General features: G+C 38.2%; 1 protein-coding gene and 2 non-coding genes across 3 annotated transcripts in view; 2 read left to right on the forward strand and 1 right to left on the reverse strand.

The window, feature by feature from the left end:
* comp (cartilage oligomeric matrix protein) overlaps nt 1-17,347 on the reverse strand; it is a 24,816-nt gene extending 7,469 nt beyond the window's left edge. Inside the window, exons 1-17 of the mRNA XM_051912658.1 lie at nt 17,312-17,347; nt 12,454-12,648; nt 9,955-10,028; nt 8,055-8,106; nt 7,813-7,961; nt 6,443-6,580; nt 6,278-6,352; nt 4,271-4,423; nt 4,080-4,184; nt 3,874-3,981; nt 3,352-3,511; nt 3,156-3,274; nt 2,639-2,691; nt 2,373-2,566; nt 1,837-2,015; nt 1,700-1,748; nt 1,418-1,614 (exon numbers count right to left, since the gene is read on the reverse strand). Of these exons, the coding sequence (XP_051768618.1) occupies nt 1,418-1,614; nt 1,700-1,748; nt 1,837-2,015; nt 2,373-2,566; nt 2,639-2,691; nt 3,156-3,274; nt 3,352-3,511; nt 3,874-3,981; nt 4,080-4,184; nt 4,271-4,423; nt 6,278-6,352; nt 6,443-6,580; nt 7,813-7,961; nt 8,055-8,106; nt 9,955-10,028; nt 12,454-12,529 (1,881 nt within the window). The 5' untranslated portion in view covers nt 12,530-12,648; nt 17,312-17,347. The remainder of the gene's footprint in view (nt 1-1,417; nt 1,615-1,699; nt 1,749-1,836; nt 2,016-2,372; nt 2,567-2,638; nt 2,692-3,155; nt 3,275-3,351; nt 3,512-3,873; nt 3,982-4,079; nt 4,185-4,270; nt 4,424-6,277; nt 6,353-6,442; nt 6,581-7,812; nt 7,962-8,054; nt 8,107-9,954; nt 10,029-12,453; nt 12,649-17,311) is intronic.
* Nucleotides 17,348-17,779: 432 nt separating this feature from the next.
* Nucleotides 17,780-17,851, forward strand: trnae-uuc (transfer RNA glutamic acid (anticodon UUC)). The gene has a single exon. It is a non-coding gene; the product is annotated as a tRNA-Glu (tRNA).
* Nucleotides 17,852-17,991: 140 nt separating this feature from the next.
* Nucleotides 17,992-18,078, forward strand: trnay-gua (transfer RNA tyrosine (anticodon GUA)). Its single transcript is given in 2 exon segments — nt 17,992-18,028; nt 18,043-18,078. It is a non-coding gene; the product is annotated as a tRNA-Tyr (tRNA).
* The last annotated feature ends 1,450 nt before the right edge of the window (nt 18,079-19,528 follow it).

Here is a 19,528-nt window from a genome sequence, read left to right on the forward strand (position 1 = left end):
TCTTGTCATTGGTTGAGTTGATTAACTGAAAACTCTCCACTTGTGCTAATTAGGTTAATTATCTGAACCTGCTCCTCCCGAACTTTGTTAATAAAGTGAGACGCTGCCAGGTAGACTGAATTCACACGCAATCTATCTTTCACTAATGCATTCATATAAATGTAATCTTTACTGTGCTACTTCATCTGTATCTGATTTAGAATGAGCAGAAAACTGAGAAATATAAAGATCCAAAGACAAAAGAACTGATAAAAATAAACTTATGTAGGAGAAATAGGCTTGTGGGCAGCCCTGTCACATGCCACAGCTGTGCTCAAGACAACCCACGTTCGAGTCTCAGCTCAAGGTCTTTCACACAGAACACATTTTTGCTTTTTTAAAAACACGAAACGCGGACAGTAGAATATGGAAAAATTTGAGATGTGTTTTTTAAAAAAGTTGAACTGATTTGAACTTGAGCACCGCATTCATGCGTGAGACGCTGCAAAAGATGCAAGACACGAGTGCAACGGTCACATACACATCTGTCTAGCACGTATTTACATATGTATTTACATATTTATTTGTTCATTAATGACGTCATCATCGACTAGTTGACGTCGACTCGAGTTTGATCACATAAATGTTGACTTAAAAAAATCTTAAGTCGTTCAACCCCTACTCTACACTGGTTACCTATTAAGTTCTGTATCAGTTATAAAATATTGCTACTGAGCTATAGGGTCCTAAATGGTTTAGCTCCTGTGTATTTAACCGATCTTCTATCGCCCTAAAATCCATCACTTACAAAACTTTGGACTTTTGGTAATACCCAGGATATCTAAGTCCACTAAAAGAGGGAGAACGTTATCACATTTGGCTTCTAAACTCTGGAATAGCCTTCCTGATAATGTTTGGGGCTCAGATTCACTCTCCCAGTTTAAATCTAGATTAAAGACGCATCTCTATGTATCTCATATCCTTGTACTCCAGTTATATCAGATTAAATGCACATGATTATCTTTGCCTAATGTTATGAACTGCAGCTACGCTAATTATTTTCCATTTGCGTTTCTGTTTTGACTAGAGAATACGTCAGCTCCAGTTTGGATCCAGCCTCTTATGAAGACTTCAGATGCCTCAACCTCTGGATCAACATGCATGGTCATCCAGAAATGTCCAAATTTTGCTATATATCCTAATTATTGTTAACATGTATTCATTACTTCAATGAGCTCATTGTTTCTGCCTTAAATCAATACATTGCTTAAATGAATACATTGTTAGCTAACTGTGTGATTTGTATATGTAAATTTCTGGACACAGTCACCTCTGAATTACTCTGAATTGTAATGTTGACATGCATTTTCTGTAAAGCTGCTTTGAAACAATTGTGAAAATACAAATAAATGTGAATCGAATCAAAACCATATCACACCTTTAGTTGGATACCAGGCTCAGCTACAGCTCGGAAAGGGTTGGCTTGCCAGTAAATCTGCTCGATTTGCTTCCACATTACCACGTAGAAGCTCGAGCTGTCCTGATAGCCAAAGATAAAGCCTGCATAGTCATCATCTGTCTCAGTATTCACATGAAACGTCCCTTCGAAGTCCACACCATTAAATGCTGTGTAGCCTGTTGGAGTAACCAGAGGGGATAAGCTTGGAATCAACTTAACGGCACATCTACTACGCTGTTTTTCCTTGTCATAGTCTCTTACCTACAGCGAGTCCAGGGTCACTGTTCATGGTCTGAACAATCTCTCTTCCCTGTTAAAAAGGATGAGCATTCCTTAGTTAGTTTACACTGTGAGAACTTGACTGCCACCATCTATGAGGCAGAAAGAGGCAGACAGACCTGATTAAGCACCACCCAGTTTGGATCGATTTGCGCATCACCCTCTGGATCTAGAACTACAGTCTGATAGGTTCTGAAGTCGGTGAGAGTGACCTCAGCATTCTCAGGACAAACGTCAATGCTGTCGCTATATGTGTCATTGTCAAAGTCATTCTCACAAACGTTGCCAATCCCATCACCTGCAAATAAAGAGTCAAAAAAATTATGCAGATGATTGTGATCTGACATACACATGACAAGCCAACAAGATCAGAAAATGGCTGAAGATCCATCCCCAAGCAGGGTTGTAACCCTGCTGAAAAAAAAAAATCTTTCTATGCTAGTCTTCGTTTGGTGTTTAATTATTAAATTTATTAATAAAGTCTTTTCAGTTAAACTAGTTAAGAAGGCTGGTGGAGACACCAGCATTCCATATTGGGGATCATCCAAAACACAAAATATGCTGTTTTTTTGAACATGAGTTTATTTTATTCAGAATAATGGTGTGATTATAACAGTTTGGTGTAAAGTGAGGTTTCCAAGGTTTAAAACCTGACCATCAAAGTCCTCCTGCAGTGGGTTTGGAATCAGACGACAGTTGTCTGGACCAGGTGGAAGGAGATCAGGAATGCCATCGTTGTCATCATCATCATCACATTCATCTCCAATGCCATCCTTGTCTGTGTCTAGCTGGGAGCTGTTGATAACTGCAGGACAGTTGTCTCGAGTGTCCTGATGTCCATCTCCATCACTGAGGATAGAGACCATAGCATTGGATTGTGGGTGTTACCAATGTGAATCAACAATTGGAGTTTTGTAATACCTGTCTTTGTTGGTGTCACAAGGATCGCCAATTAAATCATTATCCACATCCGTCTGTAGCAGAAAGAAGAAGAATCATGAGTTACACAGGCTCTTTTTATACCTCAATTTCTTGGATTCAGAGTTTGATTCCACCTTCATCCCTCAGTCAGTTTAGATTGTACTTTTGAGTCTGGACAATGAGATCTCAAAAGTTAGCAAGACCACACCCAGACCACTTTTTTTAAGCTGACTTGGGTGTGCACTCTAAAATCAAACTCTGACATCAAACCGTTATAGGTAAAGAGAGAAATTACAAGTGAGAAACTAATTCAGACTTAGTGTAGGGCAGGGGTGCCCAACCCTGCAAAGTTTAGCTCCAACCCTGATAAAACACACCTGAATCAGCTAATTAAGATCTTCAGGAGCACTTGATAATTACAGACAGGTGTGTTGAGCAGGGCTGGAGCTGAAATCTGTAGGAAGGTAGATCTCCAGGTACAGGGTTGGGCACCCCTGGTGTAGGGTGTTAATCAGACCTGATCAGGGTTGCGGACATAGGGACAGCTGTCACAAGCGTCACCAACATTATCACCATCTCTATCTTTCTGGTCACGGTTTGGCACCTTTTTGCAGTTATCCTCATCATTTTTTATTCCTGGAAAGCAAATCTTCTCAGTTGGACCAATGTAGCTGTTCATAGTAAGCCAATGAAGGAAATATCTAAAGTCTTACCATCCCCGTCAATGTCATCATCACATTCATCACCCTGACCATCACCATCTGTGTCCTTCTGGTCATTGTTTTTCATCAGACGGCAATTATCACAAGCGTCTCCATAATCATCCTGATCAATATTCTTCTGATTGACATTGGGGACGAGCACACAGTTGTCCTATCAAAGAAGTAAGAAGTAAGAAGGTCATGAGAACTGGTAGTTGGAGATTACAGCTCACCAAATCTTAGTGAGCTGCCTATCTAGACAACATTGGACATAATCCCAGCATAAAGTATGTTTTAAAAGTTAAGCAGCAATCTTCTAAGATAGCTTTTGAGCAAATTCTAAGGCAGCATCACACATATCTTTATGAAGAAGGCAATCCAGAATTCCTCTCAATGAGCTTTGTCTGTGATATGCATTCTAATGTAATCTTTTAAGTGTAATATTAGCTTAGCAACTTAGCTCATCAGGTATTAGAACAAAGCTGGTGATGTTACAACGCTGCATTTAACCGAGATGATGTGGTGACCTCTTACCTCTGTGTTTAGGATCCCATCTCCATCTGCATCATCATCACATGCATCACCGATGTTATCTTTGTCTGCATCTTCTTGGCCGGAGTTTGGAACAGTGAGGCAATTGTCCTAGAAAACCATTTTACTGAGAGTTTTTAACAAGTTCTTCATATTTTACTTTGATTTTACTTAATGCTTATTGCAATACATGATTTTATTTTGTTTACCTTTGCACAGTTTCTTTCCGCACATTCCAACTTTTCATCAGGAAAGCCATCAATATCAGTGTCTATTCCACAGAAGTATCCATTCCCAGCCCACCCAACTCCACACTAAAACAGATTATATCAGTTAGACCAATCACATCTATATAGGGGTTTGCATGTGTTGCATGTGTGAAACATGATCATTGACTTACTGCACATTCAATCTGTCCATCACGGTGAACAATGCATTCTGCGCTGGCATGGCAAGGATTGGGCTGACCATTACCACAAGCCCGCTCAGGTTTGCAGCCTTTCGCCTGATCCCCAACAAAACCAGTCTTACAGCTACCACAACGAAAAGAGCCCTGTCATAAACACACAATGATTCATAAAGACAAGGTGTGTAATATAAAGAACGATGATCCCACTGATCGATATAAATCCATTTCTCAAACTTTGTTATCAACTGGTTTGATTATTTTTCATGTTGTATAGTGGTGACTCAACACAATAGCTGCGACCCAATTCAGAGGCTGCATCCTTCAAAGGCTTTAAACCGAGCATTGTTAAACAGGACGATCTAGCCGACGGAGGATTGCTGTGACAGTTGCCAGTAATGTTTGTACTGGATTCCTTTGAAAGTTATATTCAACTGTCTGAAAACAAAACAGGGTTCACAACTTGTGTGAATATGTTCACCTCATTCCATTTATGTACATAATGGACATAAATTAGTATACAACCCGAATTCTGGAAATGTTGGGACGTTTTTTAAATTTGAATAAAACGAAAACTAAAAGACTTTCAAATCACATGAGCCAATATTTTATTCACAATAGAACATAGATAACATAACAAATGTTTAAAGGGAGAAATTTTACACTTTTATCGACTAAATGAGCTAATTTCAAATTTGATGCCTGCTACAGGTCTCAAAATAGTTGGGACGGGGGCAACAAATGGCTGAAAAAGCAAGAAATTTTGAAAAGATTCAGCTGGGAGAACATCTAGCAACTAATTAAGTTAATTGATATCAGGTCTGTAACATAATTAGCTATAAAAGGGATGTCTTAAAGAGTCTCTCAGAAGTAAAGATGGGCAGAGCTGTGAAAGAGTGCATAAAAAGATTGTGGAAAACAATGTTCCTCAACGTCAAATTGCATCATCAAAAGATTCAGAGAAACTGGAGAAATCTCTGTGCGTAAGGGACAAGGCCGAAGACCTTTATTGGATGCCCTTCGGGTCCTCAGACGACACTGCATCACTCATCGGCATGATTGTGTCAATGACATTACTAAATGGGCCCAGAAATACTTCCAGAAACCACTGTCGGTAAACACAATCCGCCGTGCCATCTGCAGATGCCAACTAAAGCTCTATCATGCAAAAAGGAAGCCATATGTGAACATGGTCCAGAAGCGCCGTCGTGTCCTGTGGGCCAATGCTTATTTAAAATGGACTGTTTCAAAGTGGAAAAGTGTTCTATGGTCAGACGAGTCCAAATTTGACATTCTTGTTGGAAATCACGGACTCCGTGTCCTCCGGGCTAAAGAGGAGGGAGACCTTCCAGCGTGTTATCAGCGTTCAGTCCAAAAGCCAGCATCTCTGATGGTATGGGGGTGCATAAGTGCATACGGTATGGGCAGCCTGCATGTTTTGAAAGGCGCTATGAATTCTGAAAGGTTTTAGAGCAACATATGCTCCCCTCCAGACGTCTATTTCAGAGATGTATGTCTATCCCTCACAGCCTTGCTTTCATTCCTATTAAAAATCAAAGATGGGTCTATACTTACATTTAAAAGTGTAATCCGGCATTTTCTTTCAAAAAATTTTTAGTTGTCCCCGGTGTGCAATGAATCTTGGTATAGGCTTTGTCGCACATATTTTGACATGATGCATATATTTTGACATGAACAAAAGGTAAGGGAAGTGTTTTTTTCCTTTTAATCAAATTTTTTGTGCATGTCATGTCTGTGACCCTTTACTGAAAACGTTTTTAACCATTGTGCTTCATGTGGGCACATTAAATGATTCAAGTCAAACTATTCCTTAAAGGTTCCTTGCCTCACCAGATTAATTGATAAAAATTTTTATTGTCAGATCAGGTAGAAGTAACTACTAGCAGAAGTCTCTTTTTACAGTGTATCAGACCAGAACCAATTTTTGGCCCACAAACCACTGTTTATGCTGAGTCCAAAAGACCATAAAGCATCACTCACTGGTGTGTTGATGCAGTTGGAGTTCTCCACGCAGCCTCCATTTGAGTTTTCACACTCATTATTGTCTGTGCAGACCTGCATATAAGAGTTTACATTTATTTTCAAACATTTTATCCATTGATTGCCTGCATTTGAATAATTGAAAGATTCTCATAGAAATGTTACCTGCTTATTGGCAGATGCATAGGCAAGTCCGACCCCCTGCACCTGGGGGCCAATGTACCCAGCTGGACAGGGGCCACAGCGAAAACCAGGTGATGTGTTAATGCATCTCACCCCCATGTGACATGGCATTACAGCACACTGTACACAAGAAACAATAGTGAAATACAATGGCACTTCAGGAAGAGGATGCCATTTGAAGTGCCATTTAAAGTGAATCCCTTCATAAAGGGCCCCTTCCACAAGTCAGTTACTGAAGGGTACGCGAGGAAGTAATTTTTACCATTTATGGTCACGTGACCCAGGATGGAGAGTCTTTGCGATTCATTTTAAAACTAGATGGCGGAAGAGTCTGAGTTAACATAAATAAAATAATTCAAGTTGTTGAGCGAATTCAAAATGCTCCCTTGAAATGCACTTCGGGAAGGCAGATCCAAACAAAAGGGAACAACTGAATACCTTCATGAAGGGCCCTTCCACAAGACCGTTAGCGAAGGGTACGTGCGATGGTCAATTTGAGGAAGTAATTTTATCAATTTTTTCGTCCTTGCGATTTATTTTAAAGCTAGATGGCAGGAGAGTGCGAGATCATGAATAAATAGTATAATATAAGTTGTATGAGTTTTTTGTTTGGTTTTGTTTTGTTGTGATATATTAAGCACCTGTGTTATTTTAGTATTATTAATATATTCTTTAATATTTTGAATGTATTTATTTATTGAATTTTAGTTTTAGGTAAAGTTTAAATTTTGTATGTTTTTTTTTTTTTCATTTTATTAGTTACAGGTTTTTTATTGTCTGTATAGATTTTAGTTAATAATAGTTATTAATTTTTAGTTATTAATTGTTATTAATATAGTTAATTTTATTTCAGTTTTAGTTATTTTAGTACATCAAGACGAACTAAATGAAAAATGAGAAATAGTTGCTTTGATATCTAGCTGAAATTAAATGAATTTTTTGCAAAACTTTATTTTAGTTCAGTTAGCATTTATTTTATTTTGAGTAACAGTGTTTCTATGGTTTTGTTTTAGTTAACTATAACCCTGTTAACACATATTTGTCATGCATTTCATATGAAATTTAGTTTCATTGGTAAGAAATATGTTTAATAGTAGATACGGTAGGTAAAAATGTCTACCTGCAGGGTCCAAAGAAGAAGTTTTATAGAGTTGAGAGCAGAGAGGGAACAAACACACACACACACACACACACACACACAAATCACCAAGCATATTCCAAACTGCTACCTTATAAGACACAATTTCCCTTCTCCCTCCAGAGTCCCCACTTCAAGAGTTCCCTTTGGAGTGAGTAAGGATGGTCACTTCTGATTGGAATTCACACTAATTCAGCCCAAGCAGCCCACTCACCTCATCAACATCAGTACAGTGAGTTCCATTTCCTGTCATGCCCACCGGGCATGGGCCACACTTGATGCCACTGGGTGTCATAATGCATTCCACACCAGCGTGGCAGGGGTTCGGATCACATAAAGGCTGTGGATCTACTGGTCGCATGCCTACAGGGAGATAAGAGAGAAAGAATATCCAATATTTAGCAGTTACAATCTCAATTATGAATCGGATGTAATAATAAGCTTAGAATTCCTCACCACAGGCTTCACACTCCATAACCGTGTTCTTCAGGAAAACAATTTCCTGTATCTATAAAACAAATAGTTCATATGTCAGTATTATTTAAGAACGTAAAAACATTGCTCTCTGTGTGTTCAACAGCTCTGTGGTACACAGTAAAATCCCCAGAGTTCAATCAATTCTGCTCAGAGTACATATGGTCCCTCTCTAAATAGTGTTAAAGTAACACTGAAGCAGAGTTAAAGTTAATGAGATAATTAAGCAATTAATAAGGCTGTGACTGAAGTCAGTTGTACTTCTTGTGTTTCTCTTTTCTTCAGTGATTCTGCTTGTTAACAGCAGGTGTTCATCACTAATGCGCAATCATTACTTAATTAATTGCTTAATTATCTCATTAACTTTAACTCTACTTCAGTGTTATTTTAACAGTATTTAGAGAGGGAGCATATGTACTCTGAGCAGAGTTGATTTAACTCTGGAGATTTTGCTGTGTATACAAGGGATATACATTCCAACAAAGGAATTCCCTCCAAATATATCAGATATCAGCATTTACATCACGTCCTTTAACCTTACAGCATGCTGTCATGATACACTATATTGCCAAAAGTATTGGGACACCCCTCCAAATCATTGAATTCAGGTGTTCCAATCACTTCCATGGCCACAGGTGTATGAAATCAAGCAATTAGGCATGCAGACTGCTTCTACAAACATTTGTGAAAGAATGGGTCGCTCTCAGGAGCTCAGTGAATTCAAGCGTGGTACCGTGATAGGTTGCCACCTGTGCAGTAAGTCCATTTGTGAAATTTCCTCACTACCAAAATATTCCACAGTCAACTGTTAGTGCTATCATAACAAAGTAGAAGCAATTGGAAACAACAGCAACTCAGCCACGAAGTGGGAGGCCACGTAAAATCACAGAGCGGGGTCACCGCATGCTGAGGTGCACAGTGCGCAGAAGTCACCAACTTTCTGCAGAGTCAATAGCTACAGATCTCCAAACTTCATGTGGCCTTCAGATTAGCTCAAGAACAGTGCGTAGAGAGCTTCATGGAATGGGTTTCCATGGCCAAGCAGCTGCATCCAAGCCTTACATCATCAAGTGCAATGCAAAGCATCGGATGCAGTGGTGTAAAGCACGCCGCCACTGGACTCTAGAGCAGTGGAGACGTGTTCTCTGGGTTTGGTGGTTGCCAGGAGAACGGCACTTGCCTGACTGCATTGTGCCAAGTGTAAAGTTTGGTGGAGGGGGATTATGGTGTGGGGTTGTTTTTCAGGGGTTGGGCTTGACCCCTTAGTTCCAGTGAAAGGAACTCTTAATGCTTCAGCATACCAAGACATTTTGGACAATTTCATGCTCCCAACTTTGTGGGAACAGTTTGGGGATGGCCCATTCCTGTTCCAACATGACTGCGCACCAGTGCACAAAGCAAGGTCCATAAAGACATGGATGAGCGAGTTTGGTGTGGAGGAACTTGACTGGCCTGCACAGAGTCCTGACCTCAACCCGATAGAACACCTTTGGGATGAATTAGAGCGGAGACTGTGAGCCAGGCCTTCTCGCCAACATCACTGCCTGACCTCACAAATGCACTTCTAGAAGAATGGACAAAAATTCCCATAAACACACTCCTAAACCTTGTGGAAAGCCTTCCCAGAAGAGTTGAGGCTGTTATAGCTGCTAAGGGTGGGCCAACTCCATATTAAACCCTACGGATTAAGAATGGGATGTCATTAAAGTTCATCTGCACGTAAAGGCAGGCGTCCCAAAACTTTTGGCAATATAGTGTATATTTAAAAAAAAAAAAAAAAAAAAAGATTATGAGTGGATGCCAGAGGTTTTATACAAATCATTTACATTTGCAATGACATGGAAATAATTGAAGAGCCCATTTGATTTGATTTCTGAATTACCTGTTGCTTCAGTAGTTCTTTGATTTCAGCAAGCTCCTGGTTTGTGCCTTTAATCTGTTTGATAATCTCTCCATCTGTAGTAAACCATGTAGAATTACTAGAAAGGTGATTTAGCAACAAACTGATTTATTGTAAACAGTACTTCTCCCCAAAATGAAAATGAATCATTTACTCACCTTCATGTTCCAAACCAAGAATTTCATTAAACACTGTATTAAAAGATTAGTTCGCTTTCAAATGAAAATTACCCCAAGCTTTACTCACCCTCAAACAATCCTATGTGTACATGACTGAACACAATCAGAGATATATTTAAAAATATCCTGACGAATCCTAGCTTTATAATGGCAGTGAATGGGGGTCACCATGAGCTGAAGAAAGTGTCTCCATCCACATCCATCTATCATAAACGTACTCCACACGGCTCTGGAGGGTTAATAAAGTCCTTCTGAAGTGAAGCGATGCGTTTGAGTAAAAAAAAAAAAATCCATATTTAACAAGTTATGAAGTGCCTTCTGTATTCAACGTACGAAGAAAGTGTAAAACTCTTGCAATTCAAAAATTACGCTACATCCTGCACCTTCCTTATTCAACTTACGGAAAAAACTTAACTGACACAACGCCAATTTACACTTTCTTCGTACGGAAGGCAGTCTGGCGGAAGCTGGATATTTTACTTCATAACTTGTTATATAGATTTTTTTTTTTTTTTTACACAAACGCATCGCTTCGCTTCAGAAGGCCTTTATTAATCCTCCAGAGCCGTGTGGAGTACGTTTATGATGGATGGATGTGGATGGAGACACCTTCTTCAGCTCATACTCGTTTGGTAGCGCATACTGCCATTATAAAGCTCGGATGCATCAGGATATTTATTAATATAACTCCGATTGTGTTCATCAGAAAGAAGAAAGTCATATACACCTAGGATGGGTTGAGGGTGAGTAAATCTTGGGGTAATTTTCATTTGAAAGTGAACTAATCCTTTAAGTTTCATTCTGTTTACGCACAGCTATCTAATAGCTTAGAATATAGCATGAACCACTTTTATGGTTGAATATTATTATTATAATTTTTGAGCTCATTAGAGATTATGTTAAATGTCTTTCTTTTGCAGAATAAAGACAGTCATACAGGTTTAGAATGACATGAGGGTGTGTAAAAGTTAATATTCATGTTTGGGTGATCTATCCCTTTAAAACCGTATCAACAGTAAACTACGTAAGAACAACAGGACAGTTTCATGATTAATGCTTGTAAGGCCCCGCTCAAAATATAATGACTTTTCCTGCAGGCCCTGTGGATGATTTTTCAGCGTCTGACATTATAGCAGTCAGAAACTGCATTACAGTAATTTGCCAAGAACTACATCTGTGTCTCACTCAGAAAACACACATTTTGAGTGTTTATGCTGTGTTTGTGAAAAGCAAAGCCCAATCCAAGTTTGTTGCCTTGGCCAGAGCTAACTGTGTTTAAGCATGACCATAACATGTAATCTAAATATCATGAGTCATTTTGATTAATCTCACGGGTGAACATGTTGTTATGACAGCAGATAAACTGTTGCAGTTGTGATTTATGAGGCTGGATTTTAGGAGCAGCAACACTAGAATGATTAAATCAACCTGAGGCCATTTCTTTTTCAGCTCCAGAGGTGGGATTAGGGTCCTAGTAAGGGGCTTCTGTCAGAGGTTCCCCTCCCCAGAGAGCAGTCCAGACAAACAGAAGGGAAGTGTGCTCTTTCCATTAGCGGCATCACTGTTTTCCATATGCATTCCAGGATTCCATAAGCTCAACTTATCAGTTATTCATCTTGACTGGTGAGCCACTTAAAATATTGATCTTTTCATTCTTTTCAGCTGTATACCAAAACCCGCCCACATAATAGGTTCTCTTCTTACTTGGCAAACTGTATCTTTGCATAAACCCTTCTAAGAGCTTTGTAAAAATTGTAGAATAATGTTATTAATTTATGAGGGAGCAAACAGGACATTATTATATATAATCCATACATATGGTTATGAATATACTCTCTGAAATTATCTTGCAGTGTACTTTAGATATTCCTCTACAAAGACTGTCAAATTTTTGAATATATACAACATATAACAAAAATATGCATTTTATGTGGTAACACTTTAGTATAGGGAACACATATAAACTATTAACTATGACTTTTCCCCTCAATAAACTCCTAATTTACTGCTTATTAATAGTTAGTAAGGTAATTGTTAAGTTTAGGTATTGGGTAGGATTAAGAATGTAGTATAAGGTTATGCAGAATAAGGTATTAATATGTGCTTAATAAGTATAGCCAATATTCTATTAATATGCATGCTAATAAGCAACTAGTTAAAAGACCCTAAAATAAAGTGTTACCTTTTATGCTCACCCCAGTAATGGAATTTCATTGCTCAGAGAGTGTGTAAACCCTGTATGCTCGAATGGGTTAGTCTTTCAATAACTTTTCACTCAAAGTGAATGCAGAAGTCAACTCACCTCTGGATATTCCTTGAGCAGAAACCAGAGCACTGTGCAGATAAAAGCTGCAGCTGAACAAGAGAGTCCACAGCATGCTCAGTGCCTGTGTCTGAGGAGGGCAGCAGATCTGAGGTTCTGAGTGTGTCTGTGTCTCCTCTGCTTTTATACCACGTCTCTGACGTCATCTGTAGTCTGGTTCTTCACAGAACACACCTTTCATGCCATTCCAAGGTTCATATGTAAAGTCGGGGAAAAATACTTGGATTTGAGTCTCTTTCTCACACACACACACACACACACACACACACAACAAATGATCAAGTGTTGCTTGTTAAAATATTCACTGTTTCAGCCACAAGACATAGACAATAAGTATGTTAACACAAACTTAGTGTGAAAATAGCTTAAAGGGTTAGTTCAGCCAAAAATGAAATTTCTGTCATTAATTACTCACCCTCATGTCGTTCCACACCCTTAAGACCGTCGTTCATCTTCAGAACACAAATTAAGATATTTTTGATGAAATCTGATGGTTCAGTGAGGCCTCCATCGCCAGCAATAACACTCCCTTTTTCAATGCCCATAAAACATATTTAAAACAGTTCATGTGTCTACAGTGGTTCAACCTTAATATTATAACGCAACAAGGATACTTTTTGTGCGCCAAAAATAACAAAATAGTGACTTTATTCAACAATATCCAGTGATGGGTGATTTCAAAACACTGCTTCATGAAGCTTCGAAGCTTCACGAATCTTTTGTTTTGAATCAGTGGTTCGGAGCGAGTATCAAACTGCCAAAGTCACGTGAACTATTGAAGTTTCAAAATACTTATGACGTAACGAAGCCTCGTTTACTGAAATCATGTGATTTTGGTGCTCTGAACCACTGAATCGAAACAAAAGCTTCGAAGCTTCATAAAGCAGTGTTTTGAAATCGCCCATCACTAGATATTGTGGAATAAAGTTGTTATTTTGTTATTTTTGGCGCACAAAAAGTATTCTCGTCACTTTATAACATTAAGGTTGAACCACTGTAGTCACATGAACTGTTTTAAATACAGTCTTTAGTAGCTTTCTGGGCATCTGAAAAAGGGAGTGTTATTGCTGTCTATGGAGGCCTCACTGAGCCATCAGATTTTATCAAAAACATCTTAATTTGTGTTCTGAAGATGAACGAAGGTCTTACGTGTGTGGAACGACATGAGGGTGAGTAATAAATGACAGAAATTTCATTTTTGGGTGAATTTTATGTGTAAAGTTTTAGTCAATTTAACAACTTTGTTGCCATGACAACATAAAAATGACAAAAACAAAATTTACAGCTCAAATAATACAATCATTTTAACAAAGGAAGGAATGGAAGTGATTTTATAAAATTTTAAGTTTCATTTCTCTAAAAATACTTCCATTGTAAGTGCCTCACCATAGCCTATACTTTTTGCCTTTTAAAAAAACTAGGGATGAGTCAAAATGAAATTTTGTGGTAATATTATGACAGAAATGTTGTCCCTTCGCCAGGAGGAGTTTGATTGACAGGCGATCTAACCAATCATAACGCCGAATCCGCCATTTTGTCCGACAAAGCAGTCAGAAGAGTTGGCAGATTAACGTAGGTGAACTTGAACGTCTTTTCGCGATTGAAACATTCCTTATGATGTTCATTCATGTTTATTTGACGCTATAATAAATGAACTAATAGGAAGAGATGATCGGTTCACGAGCCGCTTGATCTGAGGTGCTACTGCGACACATTAAAGAGCCACAAAACGGTATTTATTGTTTACATTTCTTTAAAAATGACAATGAATTTCAGACTTTGTTTCATATCAAAAGTAACCTGCTCTGTTTTGTCTGTCGACGCATTGTCAGTGTCCTCTTTGCTCCGCGATGTATTTTTCACTACGTGAGAACAGGATGTGTGATGGCTTGTCGGACGTAGCAACAGTAACTAGAGGGGGCGGGTCTTTGCGAACGGTCAATTAGCTTAACCAGAATAATAATTTAAATCTACACTGGTCAAAAAAATTGGAAACACCTGCTTCATTATAACTTACACATTATAGAATAATAGTTATGATAATGATGATAATAATAATAATAACAATAACGAATAGAAATGCATATTATATTTCAGCTTTTTCAAAGTAGCAACTCTGTCTAGATTCCAGCTCTGCACAGTCCAGTCATTCTCTCAAACAGCTTCACGAGATGCATCCTGGGATGCTTTTTAAACAACACTGAAGGAGTTTCCATGCTGAACACTTTTTGGCTGCTTCTCCTTTACTATTCAGACCATTCACACAAACACACAAACACAAAATAGTTTTGCAAAGAAATTCACATGAAGGCACAATTTATATTTATCTGCATAACAGATTTTAAGCATTTAAACATAATCCTTTAAATAAAATGATTTTTAAGGTCACGAGAAACATAAATTCACTTCACTATGCCCACACATTTGGCTTTAGTTTAATTACTATTAGTTTAATTACTGTACACAGAAATCAAATAATTTATTTATTTATTTTTTTCTAACCTTGAACAGTCTTAGTGTTCCCAAAAATAAAAATCAGGTTAATATTATAGATAAAATATTTGCTCTTGCATGACCAATTATATATAAAAATGTCTCACCATTATTTCTGTTGTTATTCAGTCCAGGGCTGCATTTCCCAAAAGCATCGTAAGCCTGAGTTGATCGTAGAACCATTGCTACCAATGGCTTACGATGCTTTTGGGAAACGCTGCCCAGGACTCTTACACCACAGATGTTCGATGCACATTTAGGTGTGTGCGTTTCATTAAAAGCCTTCATTAGAAAGCCTTGTTTGCCGATAATTGCATCCACAGACGTGGGTTGAATTCCAGCTTGTAGACCCTAGAGCCACATGTGGTGCAGCTTTGAGGTCTTGTGCCTCAGTACATTCTGCTAAACTCGCCTCTCTCACCATGAGCTCTTCTGGAAAAACAAACATTACAACAAAACACAAGTTTTAGCCTAGTGGTTTTCAACATTTTTATTGCTGACACAGGAAAGGAAACTAACAGCCAAACATTTTCCTCTGAATGTCTTTTGTTTTTGAATCGGGTTTGATTTTCTTGAGACATATTTCTGTTCATGCAATTTTTAAGCCAATTAGATTTCACATGAGAAACATCTTTTAAAGTAATCAGTAATCTCTGTAAATGAAGACCGATGATTTGTTTGTTTACTTGCCTTGAAAACCTACATCCTTTGAGCCATTACTGACCTTTCACCTCTGCCCCACACCAATAGAAGAGCTCATTACCCAGGAACAATGACCACTTTATGCCTGTACATGAGGTTTTTAGATAAAAATATTAATTTTAAATGGACACCCTGACAGTAAAACCCTGAGAGGTCTGTTTGGTTACTGACAATCTTCCAGATATCTTCCTTTGTGTTCAGCAGAACAAAGAAATTTTTACAGGTTTGGAACAACTTGAGTGTGAGTAAATTATATTTTTGGGTGAACTATCCCTTTAAGTCTATCAGCCTTAGAGGTTTACTGACAAAGCCAGCTAACAGCAGAGGAGAGGAGACAACGTGAGGATTATAAAAATGTGAAGGATATTGAATAATCTTAGCTGCGTATGTTTCAATGCATCATCCCTACTTTGTCTGGACTGTGTCCTTCATCTGACTAGTTCAAATCAAACAAGTGATATTTTATACCAAAGCAAAAGCAATGGAAAATTACTGCTTCACAAAGCCTTAAAGGGTTAGTTCACCCAAAAATGAAAATTCTGTCATTTATTACTCACCCTCATGTCGTTCCACACCTGTAAGACCTTCGTTCATCTTCAGAACACAAATTAAGATATTTTTGTTAGATATTTAAAACAGTTCATGTGAGTACAGTGGTTCAATCTCAATATTATAAAGCGGTGAGAATACTTTTTGTGCGCCAAAAATAACAAAACAGCGACTTTATTCCACAATATCTAGTGATGGGCGATTTCAAAACACTGCTTCATGAAGCTTCGAAGCTTTACGAATCTTTTATTTCGAATCAGTGGTTCAGAGCGCCAAAATCACATGATATCAGTAAACGAGGCTTCGTTACGTCATAAGTATTTTGAAACTTCAATAGTTCACGTGACTTTGGCAGTTTGATACGTGCTCCGAACCACTGATTCAAAACCTATTCGTAAAGCTTCATGAAGCAGTGTTTTGAAATCGCCCATCACTAGATATTGTGGAATAAAGTCGCTATTTTGTTATTTTTGGCGCACAAAAAGTATTCTCATCGCTTTATAATATTAAGGTTGAACCACTGTAGTCACATGAACTGTTTTAAATATGTTTTATGGGCATTGAAAAAGGGAGTGTTATTGTTGTCTATACAGGCCTCACTGAGCCATCGGATTTTATCAAAAATATCTTAATTTGTGTTCTGAAGATCAACGAAGGTCTTACGAGTGTGGAACGACATGAGGGTGAGTAATTAATGACAGAATTTTTGGGTGAACTAACCCTTTAAAGTGGAGACATTTTCTTATCTCTATATCGTAAAGACAAATATCACACGGGATCAAGATTAAACAACAATAGCAAGCACTACAAAAGCAAGGAAAATAAACAAAACAATAAGTAATGTAATAAACATGTATATATGATTAAATGGAATAACTATAAATGACTATAATTAAATGATTAAATTAAAAAAACAGATAATTTTTTGCTTTCTTTAAGCAACACACACACACACAGGTTGCTATTGAAAATCCTTAGATACTTCACATTTAACATTGAAGTGGCTTTCCTATAAGCCAGGGCAAGGTGGTAAGATGTTCTTGACTCATAGTTTGGAATAAACAATGTCCATTTAATGAAAAATACAACTTACAGGTTTAAATGCACATGGATCTATGATAAGAAACATTCCCGCCACCTGTCCAGCCTGATACAACCCACAGGACCACACCTACAACACAGATGAACACCGCCATCTAGTGGTTAAACAATCATGACATTTGGCTGCTACTGTTGGCACAGCCATTTGTGTGATTGATAACCGGTAAATTTATATTAAATTATGAGGAGGAAAGTATCCGCACACACCACTTGGTTTCTCTGTCGAACTGGAACCTCTTTATTTATCTATATCTATTTATGGAAGTCAGGTCTCATACATATTACATTGATTTATTATTATAATAAATTGACAGTCCAATAATAGGCTGTTTTGTCAGTGAGATAACGGTTACCATACAATACCATGCCTGTATTGGGGCGGTCACACACTAAAAGTCAAAGGTCACTACATATTCCTGCCCTTGTACTGGCCACAAGCCTGAGCGACGATCGCAGAAGGTCCCATATGGTCTAGCGGTTAGGATTCCTGGTTTTCACCCAGGCGGCCCGGGTTCGACTCCCGGTATGGGAAGCTCACTTTTTTTGTTTTGTTTTTTTTTTGCTTCCTTTATCGAACAGCCAGCGCGTCTGTCTGCGGCAGAAGCATTTTTTTTAGCCAGCAGTGGAGCTGCAGCAACCTGACAGGTTGTGTTTTGTTTTCTCAGCTGTGTGCCTTCGATAGCTCAGTTGGTAGAGCGGAGGACTGTAGTGGGAATGTTAGCAATCCTTAGGTCGCTGGTTCGACTCCGGCTCGAAGGAGGTTGTTTTCAGACGCACGCATTTTCTCCGCGCCGTTTCTAAAAGAACCCAGCAGCGCTTGAGTTCAGAGTCCGGCGCGTTCGCCTCGCGACAGCCGCTGCAGGGTAAAAGGCTTTTCTCAAGACGCATATATTTCTTTTATTCCAAAAGCTATGAAGCACTTTCCATTTTCATTCAGAGATGCGCGTATGCTCCGTGACTAGCGTTTGTTCTACGAGCACTCCAACAAACCAAACTAGCGAATAGTCACGAACTATTCTGATTAAAAATACATCTGTTTTATCATTGTTTTATTATCTTAATCTGACAGTCCAAAAAATGCTGTTTTTCCGTGATAACGAAATAATGCGATTTTAATGACAATTCATCCGCTGCGTTCCAATTCGCATACTATCCGTCTAAAATAGTATTCGAAAATAGAATTGACTATATGCACGGAGCGTTCTTTAGAACTTCCGCAATAATATAAGCCAGCTGGAAAACTTCCGGTGAAATGTCACTTGCTGGTGTGTTGAGCATCAATAGCGTAATAAATCAGAATATAGTCACTTTACGGAGCCCCGCACATGACATGCAAGAAAAAAAAATTAAACTGTGTGCACAATTTACTATTCGTTCCCTCGATTTACCAAAACATGCGCATGATTTATAAATCAACGGAACAAAATAGTAAATCGTGCACACGTTTTAGTAAATCAAGGGAACGAATTAATAAATCGCATGATTTAGCCTATTTTTTTCCTGCATGTCATGTCCGGGGCTCCGTATCACTTAAGTCAGGCATTGCATTAATTTAAGACGACATAAAAAATAAATAAATAAAGACGTACCTCAGTGTTCCTCCTCGCTAAATTCAATTCAACCATCAGTTTTCACTTTCGTGTCAAAAATTAAATATTTATTGCGCACTTTAGTTAGATTCATTGAATAAAATGTGAGTTTTTACAAGAGTGCCGAAATCATTGATCTTGCGCTGCACTGACAGCTTCAGTGATTATAAAGGGAGAGCGCGGCGTTCACTTTCTGTGTCATTCATTCACAAAAAAAGTTGTTTTTCATGAGATTTTGAGTACTTCATATTTCACCTTGACAAAATGTATTTTTAAACCTATTTATTTCATTATGTTTAATATTTATTCAAAAGCGAAACTATTGAATATATGCGCAAATAAATGCTACTCTGCCGCCACCTGCTGGTTATAGTGGTAATTAATGTCTTTTGTTTTTAAATGTGTTTTCTATCAAATTTTGGATTTCCTACATTTTGAATCATTCGGTTTTATAAATGGGGACAATCTCAGAAGGATGAACAAATAATGTTTGTGATCATCACATTAAAAATAACATTTGAAGTGCTGGGAAAAAAAATGCATGTCTAATTACAGACACAGCATTTCTTAAATGGTCCCAATAGCTTCGTCTTTATTGCAGTCAATAAAACTGGTTTATT

Source organism: Ctenopharyngodon idella, chromosome 11 (assembly GCF_019924925.1).
Source record: "Ctenopharyngodon idella isolate HZGC_01 chromosome 11, HZGC01, whole genome shotgun sequence".
NCBI lineage: Eukaryota > Metazoa > Chordata > Actinopteri > Cypriniformes > Xenocyprididae > Ctenopharyngodon > Ctenopharyngodon idella.